General features: G+C 47.5%; 1 protein-coding gene across 1 annotated transcript in view; it reads right to left on the bottom strand.

The window, feature by feature from the left end:
- LOC144680396 (heme-binding protein 2-like) overlaps positions 1-13749 on the bottom strand; it is a 36709-nt gene that overhangs the window by 21276 nt on the left and 1684 nt on the right. The window contains exon 2 of the mRNA XM_078541366.1: positions 5952-6081. Coding sequence (XP_078397492.1) covers positions 5952-6081 — 130 coding nt within the window. The remainder of the gene's footprint in view (positions 1-5951; positions 6082-13749) is intronic.

The following is a 13749-nucleotide window of genomic DNA, read 5'->3' as shown; positions in this document are numbered from 1 at the left end:
CCTGAGAGAGATGCAATGTATCAGCTTCCACAAGGGTACATGTCGACTGCAGTAGTGGGATTCATGCCTGGCATATGGAGCCTTTATTACACTAGGAAAATTCAGCAGCCACTGCTGGAGTAGGAACATGAGTATGGAATCCCATCCCACCATGGGCAGGATTTTCTGTGCCCGCTGGAGTCGGCATGATCGGTGGCGTGAGCGGATAATATGGCGCGATTGGTTTCATGACAGCAGTAAACCAGTTTGCGATTGCCCGCTCAGCCCGCTATCGGACATCATTGTAACTCATTAGGAAACTCATTGTAATACATCTGCATATCATTATCATTCAGCCCACCAGAATCGTACCCCCCTTCCCCGGGTCATCCGTCCATGTCAGCAGGATAGTCCGCCAACGTGTTTCACTACAGCACATAAAAGGAGTGAGCTTGGTGGCCTGCACTTTGAGGGGAACTCGGAGGTGAGTACACAATAACTTTGTGCAGCTCTCGCCAGGGTCACCTGTTGGACTTCAAGCTTCAGGAGAATCGGGGGGTTCGGGGTTAAGGGCAGCCCTGCCATTGAGGCGACTGATGGGAGGAGGGCGGGGAAAGGCAGGCCTGGCATTGAATATAGTGCCCAAGTATTCAGTGCGGGTGGGTAGGGTGGGTGAGGGAAGTGGCTACACATTAGGGAACCTGTATAAAGTGGTCATTCCTCTGCAACTGAGACAGCTCAGGTGCAGCCACATTGATATGGTTGGGGTCGGGCTGCTGGCTAACCTGCCCACTCAAGCAACACAGAGGCAGCAAATTACCACCAAGTGCCCCAGAGCTCCACGTACACCACAGCCGACCCACCCGCCCTCAGCCCACCCCACAGGCAGACTGCAAATTCATGAGCATTTTAGTGGGCTGCAGAGCAGTTGGATGACTGCGCACATTGTACAATCTCCTCGCTAAAGCTGGCCGTGGAGCAGTCACTGCAGGAGACGCTCACAGCTCCTTGCAATGTCAGCATTCCAGTTTGGACCCGTCTCCCCAATAGCTCAAGCTAATAGGGCAGCCATGCAGCGCACTATTCTCTGACCATCCAAGTGGTGGCCAGCACTCTCCGGGAAGTGTTATGGGGCCGTTACACTTAACCAGGACAGGTTCTTAGTGCACCCATGCTAACCACATGTCTCTCACTTTCATCCTGCAGGCTGAGTACATCAGGATCATGGAGCCTGGTGAACTAGCTGTGTGCCTGATGGCCTACAGGATGCAAAGACGTTGGAGGAGAGAGCGACTGAGGATCCTGGCTGCATAGAGGCAGGAGCAGCAACCTCAGGAAGAAGGGGCAGCTGGTGCTCCAGCAAACGTCACCCAAGAGCCCCAACGAGCCATTGCAGGCCAGCGCCTAGCCACATCCAGGGTCTATAGATGCTGCCTGTCATTCCTGCAGATGACCAGGAACCAGTGTCGCCGAAGACTGCACATGTCTGGGGAACTGGTCGGTCCCATCTCCCGGCTCCTGCAGGATTTGGTGCCATGGGGACATGGAGGGTATCTGATGCCAGTGGCTGTGAAATTGACAGTGGCACTCAATTTCTATGCCAGTGCCTCTTTCAGGGCTCCACGGGTGACCTCTGTGGGGTATCACAAGCTTCCACCCACAAATGCATCCATGAGATCATGGATGCCATCTTCACGAGGACACACAACTTTGTGCATTTCACCAGGGACCAGGACAGCCAGGAAGCAAGAACGATTGGATTCTCCCAGATCTCAGGTTTCCCATAGGTGCAGGGTGCGATTGACTGCACCATGTGGTGCTCAGGTCTCCATTGCAACATAGTGGACTATATCAACCACATGTGGTTCCATTCGCTGAATGTGCAGCTAGTGTGCGACCACTAGAAACACATCCTGCAGGAGTGCGCACGGTTTCCAGGGAGTGTGCACAATGCCTACATCCTCAGTCGGTCACAGATCCCTGGAGTTTTGCAGGGTCCACAGAGGCTGCAGGATTGGCTCCTTGGGGACAAGGGCTACCCGCAGAGGCCGGGGCTGATGACACCTGTGCGGCAGCCTCAGACTGCAGCAGAACAATGGTATAATGAGGCTCACGCTGCAACTCGTAACTTGCTGGAGCAGAACATCAGGATGCTGAAGATGAGGATCTGCTGCCTGGACAAGTCTGGTGGAGCCCTGCAATACACTCCGCAGAGGGTGACACACATTGCTGCGCCCTTTACAACCTGATCCTACAACATGGAGAGGAGCTGGCTGAAGAGGAAATGGAGGAGCTGCACGTCTCCTCTGATGAGGAGGACGCTGAAGGGGGTGAGGGTGAGGGTGAGGGGGCCCTCGGAGGCGGCGATGATGGTAATGAAGCCCTCGCACTGACTAGATGAGGCAGGCGTGCTCAGGAGGCCCTCATAGCTGCTAGATTTGTGGAGGATGATGATGACATACAGTGAGGAGACACCATAGTTCCTCACATCACATCTGTTAATGTTTGACTCCAGTCTGGCTTATGGCAGCGCAAATACCCTCTGTGATAATTCTCCTGTCATGGAGACACAGTGGAGGCCCTAATAGTTGCTTAATTGCAGGAGAATGATGATGACATGGAGTGAGGACACTCCATAGATCTTCACATAGCCTCTGACAAAGACTGTCTCCTGTCTGGCTGAGGGGCAGGTCGGCTGTGCTCTGTGATCAGGGACATATAGAGACACAGCCATGAAACTCTAGAAGCATCTGATCCTTTATCCACCTTCAGCATCTGAGCCCTTCAGGAGCACAGCGTCACTGGTCACAGATGCTGAAGAGACGGGGGTCAGCCCCTCCTTAAAGGTGCTGAGAGCACACTGAGAGAATGAGCGAGCTCTGTGGCACCTGCCCACTACATTCTGGCAGCAATGACAAGCATTGTCGAGGTGCAGACATCAGTAATATTTCCCGGGGTAGAATTTTCCGTTCGTCGTGCGGGTGTGCGCCCGGTCTGAACGTGTGTAAAATGATGCAGGATGACATCAGGCGAGCATCCCGACGTCATCGCTCCCTCACGCGGTATTTCAGTGGGCAGGCGCGTGCAGCAGTCGGCAGCTCGCCCGCCGACAATTAACAGGCTCATTAAGGACATTAAAGGTCCAATTGAATGAAATGTTTCACCGCCCGTCCGACCTTACGGTTGGTGGGTGGGTGAAAAGGCCAAGCGGCCTTTGGATTTTTTGTGAAACCTCATCCACGGGCAGGATGAGGTTTCGATCAGTCATCCAAAAAAATTTAAATGTTTAAACTAATTTCTAACACATCCCTGCTCATCTCACAGAGTCACATGAGCAGGGACATGTTATTAAAATGTTTACAATCTTTCTTTTTATTCCAAGAATCTCCATCTCCGTGAGGCAGCTCTGAGCCTCAGGGAGCTTTTCCTTTGCTTAACCGTGTGCATGTGTGAACTTCTGTGCTGGCCCTCCTCTCCCCCTCCCCCTACACAGGCAGTGCTGAGCGCTGTCCTGCACCTTTCACACCGGGCAGGCCTTAGTTGGCCCGCCAGCGTCAAATCACGGTTGTGGCCCATTCACGGGCGGCTGTTGGCTTCCCGACCACTTCCACTTTGCCCCCAGCGAGCCCGCCCAATGAGGGCAAATTTCTGCCCCAGGGAGTGTGAGGCCGGACCATCACTTTGCTCTGAGGGCTGCACAGAGCAGAGGGAAGAGGCCCTGGACTGAGACACCTGCCTTTATCTTGTGCAGAAAGGTTTCATATCTGAGTGACAAAAACACTACTCATCAGGACAAGGGGCCATAGGCAGGGAGACATTCTTGAGAGTCGGGTGGGCTGGATACTCTATGAGTCATTTAGATGGATGGGCCTGGAGAGTGCACCTGCTGATCCTCCTCCCTACAGGTGCCCAGGGGCCCCAGGCTGACCACTAGCAGGGGTAGCCGGGCTGAGATCGAGCTGCCTGGCACCCATCTTGCGTACACATTGTTGGAGGCTTACTATGAGCATCAGCAATGGAGTTGAGCCCACACAGCAGTGCAGAAGCAACATCCTGGTCCAGTGTTAACCTCAGTGCATTGGCATGTCGGCACTGTCACCTCAGGCTGAAGGCTGGCAGACTCCTCCATCATGCATTACAAACTGAGGAATGCAGTGGACATCCCTTCCTGATGTTCCTGAGCCTGCCTTTGCAGCTCCAGCAACTGTGACATGACTGAGTCCAGAGGCTCGTCATCTGACTCAGACTCAGCACAATTCTGGCCTCCAGCGGTCCTCGGAGTGCTAGAAACCTCGGGGGTCACTGCCTCCGCCTGCTGTGCGATGTGCTCACCACATTGTGATCCCAAGGCTACTCTAAGGCTCGGTCCCACCAAAGTGTATCTCTGCGCTGGTGGAGGGTGAGGGTCAGCACTGTGATGGGACTTCAGGGAGGGTGCCTCCAGATTCCTGCACAGAGGTTTCTTCGGGGCTTGTTTGGAGGCGCTGGGTTGTGGACTCCATCGGCTATTTGGCAGATGTGCTTACGCAAGCAAGGGGAGATAATTAGTGCATGGCATTGGCCTGTGAAAGAGAACATGTCATTCACAGCATAGTTGTCTAATGGATGTTGCACTGCTGGACCCTCACTTGTAAGAGCACCGCTGACCTCACCGTCAGCACTGGACCGGTCCAGATCATCACCAGCCAGCTGGGCGGCTCTGTTTTCAAATTCCGTGAGGACCTTGATTTCAGCCATTCCGCCATTGGGCTCTTGAGCCAGCTGTGAGTGATGGCCCTATGGATGTGCGATGGGTTTTTGAGTGTGTGTGTTGAAAGCGATGAGAAGAATGGCTTTTCTATTTTTGTTTGCTCATTGGGATGTAGGCGTTGCTGGCTAGGCCGGCATTTATTGCCCATTCCTAATTGCCCTTATTCAGAGGGCATTTTTCAGAGTCAACCACATTTCTGTAGGTGTGGAATCACATGTAGGCCAGGCCAGCTGAGGACAGGAGATTTCCTTCCCTAAAGAACATTACTGGGTTCTTATGACAATCGACAATGGTTTCATGATCATCATCAGACTTTCAATTCCAGATATTAATTGAATTAAAATTTCAAACTCTACCATCTGATGTGGTGAGAGTTGAACCTGGGTCCCCAGAGCATTACCCTCTGGATTACCAGTCCAGTGACAATACCACTACACTACCACCTGCCCTAATTACCCTGGTGTAACGGGGGAGATCTTACCCTGACTTAACCTGTCGGAATGAGGAAGTTCATTCATCCTCTTGCAGCACTGGGTGGCTGTCCTCTATTGAAGGGCGTTGGCACTGACCACCAATGCCACCACCTCCTAAGCCGGGTTAGTGCTGTTGATGCCCTTCCTGTGGCCAGAGTGGGGGTAGAGGACATCCCGGGAGCCCCCACAGCATCTAAACGGTGCTCGAGGGGCGCGTCGCTGAACCTGTGGGCTGCAGTCTTTTCCGTTTCAGGGCCATGTCTTAGGTGCAGCAGTTGTGGTCTGGAAGCACTGAGATGTGTGCCTGCAGCTGGACTTTAAATGTGGTGCTCGGCGTGATGCAGCGGCGGGGTAATGGTGAGAGGGCGAATGACAGCCCGCCCGCCATGGAAATAGCGCGTTTCCCGGGAGTACATAAATAATGTGGTGGGTTTGGGATGATACGGCGTGAAAACCCACCATCGTTTTACCTGCCTGCTTCGGCACTGAGTACGAATCTGGGAAGATTCCGCCCCATATGTGGGAAACCTTCCTATTCTGGGAGCATAAAGTCTGCAGATATCAAAGGAATAGCCCAAGTGGCACTTCTACCCACTGGGAACAAGTGAACAATGAAGCCTCTGGGATTGACAATGGGGGGATTTTTCGGTCAGTGTCTCAGTCTACACACTTAGGTTGAAACAAGACAGATCAAAGATCGAAAGGTTGTTTTCTATTCCTTTGTTATTTTGAGGGAACATTGGATGTACCTGCAGCATTAGAGAAATGTGAATAATTGAAAAGTCTGTCCAGGCCGGTCTCTATTGCACTATTCAAATCCATTCCATGAACCATTGTTCCAATCCATTGGAAATGTTGGAATTCTTCCTCTTCATAATTCTAAGACAAAAAGAGCAGAATGTATTACCATATGACACAACTGAACTCCCTCTGTAAAGCGTCAGTGTTCAGAGGGCATCCTAGTTTCCCAGGTGTGGTAGCAGCATTCATGTCCTGGATGGGCTGGGATTGAAAGAGAGTTAGGAGGTTTGATGGAATTCTTGGCATTAACACTTCCTGGTTCATTTTCCTTTTTCTTTCACTCTTTCAGCTTTAGCGTTGTCCTGCACTATTGGCCTTGCTCCTCCCCTTGGGTTTTCAATAAAAAAAAATTAGAGAGTGTTATTGGAAGCCTTTTACACTGAATCAAGCCCCTCTGAGTGTTCTCAGGGCCAGGGAGAGAAGTCTTGAGCCCTAGTGCTTCTCCTGTTTCCCGGCCCCTTAATCCCACCCCCACCTCCTCCCCCCACCGGCCCCCAACCCTCTTCCCTCAATCATGCAGGATGATTTATCCCCATTCAACATTCACCAATTAATTCACTAAACGATCACAGAAAGGTCCCAGTAAAATGGGAAATCCCATTGTTAGCATCTGGCTGCAAATATCATCTGATATTTATGCAGCATGGCTCATTAATAGTAAGAGCAAGAATGATACAATGCAGTGTTAGTTTGATTGCACCCAAAAGGTGATCCCACCACGACCACTAAATGAACCAGAGATTACAGATATTACTTTAACAGCATTGTATAATATACCCCATTACTTATTTATAACACTGCAGACGATAACACTGATTTTGTTCACTGCCTCAGCCCTCATTATAATATTCCACGCATTGTCCTTCCTGGCAGTGATGACAGTAAATTAATATTTGTGGAAATATTCTAAACTTGCACCTCAGATTAACTACAGAAGATCTATCCCATTCTATAAAAGCAGTAGAATACTTTATTCTGCCTTAGGTGCATATTATTCAATACAATTATTTCACACAAGGACTATTACTGGATTCTACTTTATCAGTAATCTCATAGGCTAGAAATATCAAATACTTCCTGATCAACAAAGTGCAATTATGGAACAACATGGTCTTCACTGTCAATGAGAAGCATTGGAACCCTAATGTGCCTCTGTGCAACACAATATTTAGAAGGCCAGAGGACAAAGTCTGAATGGTTCACATTTGTATTTGTATTTTCTTGTTCAGCAAGTCTGAACACTCTTCTGATTGCTGCTTCTTACTAGGATATATTTTTAATATCTAGTATGCAACACAACTTCATCTTGATGTTTCAATGCCTCAAGGAAACATTAAAAGCACCAAGATAGAGTAAGCTAATAGTTAAGTAGATAAAAAGATTGAAATCAAGGGAAAAGGCACTTAAGAATCACATAGGGTGTAAAATAGATTACTGATTCTCTATGAGCCCATTACGCTCTTGTGTCCTTGTAATTCCACTCCACAAAACATGCTCACAGTAAACTTCCATCAGCAAGAAAATAAACAGAACTCCAGAAATGATTCAACTTCCTGATGGCAAGATAATTATGGATGATAAAGGCCATTTGGACCAGCTTATCGGATCCATCCAGAATGACACACAAACATACTATTATGAGCAGGAGTGAGCCATTTGGCCCATTAAGCCTGCTCTGCCATTTAACAACATTCCCTAAATTATAACAGTGATTACAACTCAAAAGCTCTTAATTGGCTATCAGGTGATTTGAGACATTGTGAAAGGTGCTGTATAAATGCATGTTTAACTTTCTTTCATTACACCTGCATGGATAGGCAGAGTGACTGTAGCAATGGTGATATTGCAGGACCAATGCTGATTCTCTTAGGATAATTAATCACAGAGCACTTGACTAGTGTTAGCAAAGTGACTACAAAGAAAACACTACATTTACAAAACAATTCAACTCTGTAACAATATAACCTTGCCATTCTGACTTCACTGGCACCAACTCATCGTATACCTTAAATGGCATCGGTCCCTTGTATGCTAATGCCACTAACCAAGGATTTGACATTCTGATATCTACCAGCAGCTCAGAAAAATTGTAGAGAGAATCGTTGTTCTGAATTTTTCAGAGTAGAATGATACATGGTACAAACATTCCGTACGGCCATCACTCAAGAACTGGATTGATTCCCCTGCGCCCAGAAGCTGTCGTACAAGTTGTGTTGAGCACTGAATTTACAGCCTATCCACAGGTTCAATATGATGTTGCATATCATTTGCACTAAATAAATGTCAAAATACAATTTTTTTAAAAATCTGCTTGTTCCTGAGATCTGTGCAAAAGAGGGAAATTAAGTGGAAAAGTGTAATTTATGCAGAAGAATCCCTAAAAGGAAAAAAAAAAGTGACAGCAACTTTCAGTGTGACCGAGCACTGGAGTGTGACCTCAACAGAGTCCTGAGAGTTTGGTCAATTGAGGGAACATAAATCTCTTTTTAAATGTCTAATAATGTTTATATTTGGCATTTAAAAATTAACTGCCAATACTGTTTAAATTCTAAATCTCATCCAGCGGCCCAACCAGGGAGAGAGTATCTAAACACTGGGTGCAGCTGTAGATAGCTTGCAATGTTTTTCTGTACCTGGGCTCAGCTAGTGCCATTATTTTCAGAGCACATGAATTCAAACATTTCAGTGCAACTTAGCACTGGAGTGTGACCTCATCGCACTGCTGGGAGTTCAGTGAGGAAGGGAGGAAGGTGCAATTCTGTTTTTTCTCACTTTTTCACCTGTAGGAACTGGTACTTGCTCTACTACATGGGAAGGAGCTAGCTGTTTGGTGAGGATCTGGTCTGTGGTGCAGGTCTATTCTATTCCTAAGGTTTCAAATAGCATAGGAACTAATGGTAAGATTAATAAAATACATAAAATAAAATAAATAATTCAATAAAATAATTAAGTTGTTAATTAAAACACATAAGGAAGGCAGCACAGGTGATGTGACACAGCTGCAGCATGTGGGATCTGGATACCACTGTCATCCAGGGCAAACACAAAGCCATTCAAGTGGAGGGAGCTATAATGAATATAGTGATAGTCGTGGACAGTATAGTGAGGGAGAATGACACTGTTCTCTGCAGCAAAGAATGAGAGTCCAGGCAGCTGTGTTACGTGCCCGATGTCAGGGATAGGGCTATTTGCTCAGGGCTGGAGAGCAACTTGCACTGGGAGGGGGAGAACCCAGTTGTCATAGTCCATGTACCAATGACATAGGCAGGAGAAAGAAGGAGGAACTACATAGTCAGTGTGAGGAACTAGGCACCAAATTAAGAAGCAGAACTCCAAAGGTGATAATCTCTGGATTATTCCCTGAGCCATGTGTAAATTGGCATAAGACAAATTGACTGGGACAAGTGTTCTAGCGAGCTACATAGCTGGGGAAACAGAGAGGCGTAAAACTAAATAAAGGGTGTGAGGCATCAAGCTTGTGTGGGTATTGAAAATCAAGGTGTAGAGACAAGGCAGAGGAGCAAAATAGTAATATAGGAAATGAGGGTTAGAGAATGGCAGGGACAGAGAGAAAAAAAACTTAAGAATACACCAACAGTCAAGGCTATTTATTACAAAGATAACAAAAAGACAAAACCAAAGACTCTGTATCTGAATGCACAAAACATTCAGTACATAGTAAATTAATTGATAGCACACATTGAAGTAAATAAATATGATCTGAGAGTCATTTCAGAGAAGTAGCTGCTAGGATGACAAGGATTGGGTTCTGAATATTGAAGGGCAAATGACATTCAAGAAGAATAGGAAGCTCGGTAAAGGTGGAGGGGTAGCACTGTTGATCAAGGATGGCATTGGTGCTATGGTTAGAGATGACCTTGGTTCAGGGGATCAGGATGTCGAGTCGGTTTGGGTGGAGATGAGAAATAGTAGGGCAAAGAAGTCACTCGTGGGAGTGGTCTACAGGTCCCCTAAAAGTAACCACAGTATAGGACAAAGTATATAAGAAGAAATATTGGGTGCTTTTGATAAAGGGATGGGTGACTTTAAACTAGATATAATCTGGACAAATCAGGCTTGCAGTGATAGCCTGGATGAAGAGTTCATGGAATGCTTTCGAGATTTTTTTTTAGAGCAGCAGAACTAAACAAAGAACAGGTTATATTAGACCTAGCGCTGTGTAATGTGACAGGATTAATTAATGACAAAAACAAAAAGCTAAAAGCTACTGCGGATGCTGAAGGGCCATGGAGGCTCGAAACGTTAACTGATTTCTTCTCCACCGATGCTGCCAGACCTGCTGAGTTTTTCCAGGTAATTCTGTTTTTGTTTTTAATTAATGACCTCAGAGTGAAGGCACTCTGAGATAGCAGCAACTACATTATGATTGAATTTTATATCCAATTTGAAAGGGAGGAAGGCGGGTCTAAGACTTGTATTTTAAACTTAAATAAGGGTAACTACATGGGCATGAAAACTGAGCAAGCTGAAGTGAACTGGGATACTAGGCTAGGGGATAGATCAACAGAGAAGCAGCTGAATGCATTTAAGGGGATATTTCAGAATACTCAGAATAAGTATATTCCTATGATAAGGAAAAATCCTAAAGGGAGGACCGATTATCCATGGTTAACTAAAGAAGTTAAAGAAAGCACCAAACTGAAGAAAAAAGCCGATAATTGTGCATCGTTGAGTGGCAGGTCAGGTGATTGGTCAGAATACAAAGAATGGCAGCGAATTACTAAATGGCTTATGAGAAGGAAGAAATTAAAGTATGAGAGGAAGCTAGCTAGAAATGTAAAAACGGATAGCAAGAGTTTCGACAGTAAAGAAAAGGAAGGGGTTATCAACAATGCTATCATGGAGCACTTGCTTAGAAATAACCTGTTCACTGAGGCTGTTTATCAACCTCCCATAGCTCTTTCTGTCCATTATCCAATCCCCTATTCATGCTAATGGCTCACAACATCCAGGGAGTGACAATCGCCTTCGGATTTCCACTCCGTTCCTTTTCACTCACCCAGGTGTGGGGGAGGGTCAGCATGTCGGGAAGGGTAGGGAGCAGTGAGGGGAGGCGGGGGATATTCACGGGGAGGTGGGAGTTCAGGTGATAGGTGGGACTATAGACGTGACTAGTGGGATAGTTGGGTCAGTGGGGGTTAGTCAGAGGGTCATTGAGGTAGTAAGTGGGGGTGGGGGGGGGTGGTTGGGGGATGGTCAGGGGTGGGATTGTTTTGGGATAGTCATGGATTGGAGGAGGGGCAGTGAGTCCAGTGTTCGAAGGGGTGGGGTGTGGGGGTTAGTCAGGGGGCTGTAGTGTAATAAGGGAGTGGGAGGGTCAGGGGATAATCGCGGGTTGGATGGTGAGTGGTCAGAGTGGTGGAAGGTCTTTCTGTCCTCGTTCTGTCTATTATCCAATCCCTCACTCATGCTAATGGCTCACAACCTCCTTGGAGTGGAGGAGGGCCGAGGCGGGCCAGACGGGTGGCGGGGGTCCAGTGGTCGGGGTGGTGGGGTAGTCAGGGAGTGGGGCTGAGTTTGTGGGGCTGTTGGGAAATCAGGAGGTGGGAGGGCCAGGGGTAGGTGGAGGGGGTGGGGAGTAGTCGAGGTGGAGGGAGGTATTTGTGGTATGGGAGGAGTGTCTGGGGTTTGGGTGGTGGGCTATCAGATGGGAGCTCGGGGAGTGGGAAGGTTAGTCAGTGGGTTGTGGACCAATCATGGGGTGAGCGGACCACGGGGTAGTCTGGGGGGGGGTTGGGTTGTGGTGGGGGGTAGATGGGGCTAGGGGTGGTCGGAGATAGTCACGGTGTGGGGGAAGATCTGGAGTTTGGGTGGAAGGGTTGGGGTGCAGTGAGCGGCTTGGATGGAAATTGGGGCCTAGATAGGTGTGGAGGTAGTCGGAGGTTGGGAAATGTTTGGGGTGGGGTGGTTAGTCCGAGGATGGTTATTGGAGGGGTGGGGGTAGTCGGGAAATGGTTGGGGTTGGGGTGGTTAGTCCAGGGGTGGTAATTGGATGGGTGGGGGCAATCAGGGTTGGGAGGTTTAGTCAGATGGGTGGGGGGGTTATTTGTGGTTAGTGGGTAGTTGGGGTTGGGGATAGGGGTAGTTGGGCAGTGGGGGGTGGTCAGGGTGGGGGTGGGGTTTGTTCCAATGGGGAGTTGGAGGTTCAATACCATAGGTAGCCAGGAGTTAGAAGTGGGTTTAATCTGTCTAACTTTTCCTGGGTAACTATTCTGCTAAGAGAGTCGGAACCATCCAAAGTCACTGATGTAAATCGGAGTATCGGATAGTTCCCAGTATAGGATAATTGCCCATCGGGAGTTTAAACATTCCTGGACAAATCCTGTGCAGTCCTTGCATGGGCACATCTGCGGTGTCCCCAGCACATCTTCAGGGGAACCTCCTGGGTAAAACTCCCCAGAGATCAGAAGTTCTGGGCCAATTTATATTACCCTAGCAAGGATGGAATGTAATTGTCACAGCCAAACCTGCTTTAAGGACACTGCTGTATTGATGTGACTTTCCAGGTATCTATGGTGTGGGGGTATCGCCTAAAACAAGACTTGGCTTCTTACAGATGTAACATAGTGAACTTAAGTCTGTTATAAATTTCCGAAATTGGGTTAGATTCAGTGAATACAGGAGTGGGAGGAATGTTCCCGACTCTAGAGACCTTCTCATCGTCCCTCTAACCTCTCTACTACCACGCCAACCGCTCTCTTGACCCTCTGCTGGAGATGGAAACCCTGATATTATGACTACACAAACTGGCAGTGGAGACCAATCAGCCGACAGCAGCTCATGTATAAAATGTTAATAAGACCCAAGGACCAATTTCATGATTCAGGATGAGCGACCATAATAAGAATTCTTCATCAAGATGGAGAGTGACGTACTTGATTCAGAGTAGGGTCCTGAATCTTAATAAAGGAAATTACGATGGTATGAGGCGCCAGTTGACTATGATGGATTGGGAACGTTACTAAAAGGGATAACGGTGGATAGGCAATGGCAAACATTCAAAAGCACATGGGTGAACTGCAACAATTGTTTATTCCTGCCTGGCGCAAAAATAAAACGAGAAAGGTGGCCAACCCATGGCTTACAAGGGAAATTAGAGATAGATTTCCAGATTTCCACATCCGCAGTATTTTGCTTTTAAATTAGAGATAGTATTAGGTCCAAGGAAGAGCCATACAGATTGGCTAAAAAAAGCATCAGACCTGAGCATTCGGAGCAGTTTAGAATTCAGCAAAGGAGGACCAAGGGATTGATTAAAAAGGGGAAAATCGTAAACTGACTGTAAAAGTTTATTTAGGTATGTGAAGAGAAAAAGATTGGTGAAGACAAAAGTAGGTCCCTTACAGTCAGAAACAGGGGAATTCATAAAGGGGAACAAAGAAATGGCTGACCATATAATAGTTACTTTGGTTCTGTCTTCACAAAGGAGGACACAACTAACATATCAGAAATGTTGGGGAACACAGGGTTTAGTGAGGGGAGGAACTAAAAGAAATCAGTATTATTAGGGAAATGGCATTGGGGAAATTGATGGGATTGAAGGCCGATAAACCCCCAGGGCCTGATAATCTACATCCCAGAGTACTTAAGGAAGTGGCCCTAGAAATAGTGGATGCATTGGTGGTCATCTTCCGAGATTCTATAGACTCTGGAACAGTTCCTACAGATTGGAGGGTAGCTAATGTAACCCCACTATTTAACAAGGGAGGTGGAAAGAAAACAGGT

Source organism: Cetorhinus maximus, chromosome 5, assembly GCF_964194155.1.
Source record: "Cetorhinus maximus chromosome 5, sCetMax3.hap1.1, whole genome shotgun sequence".
Classification (NCBI taxonomy): Eukaryota; Metazoa; Chordata; class Chondrichthyes; order Lamniformes; family Cetorhinidae; genus Cetorhinus; species Cetorhinus maximus.
Note: the sequence above shows the minus strand (reverse complement) of the source record. Positions and strands in the feature narration are given on the sequence as shown.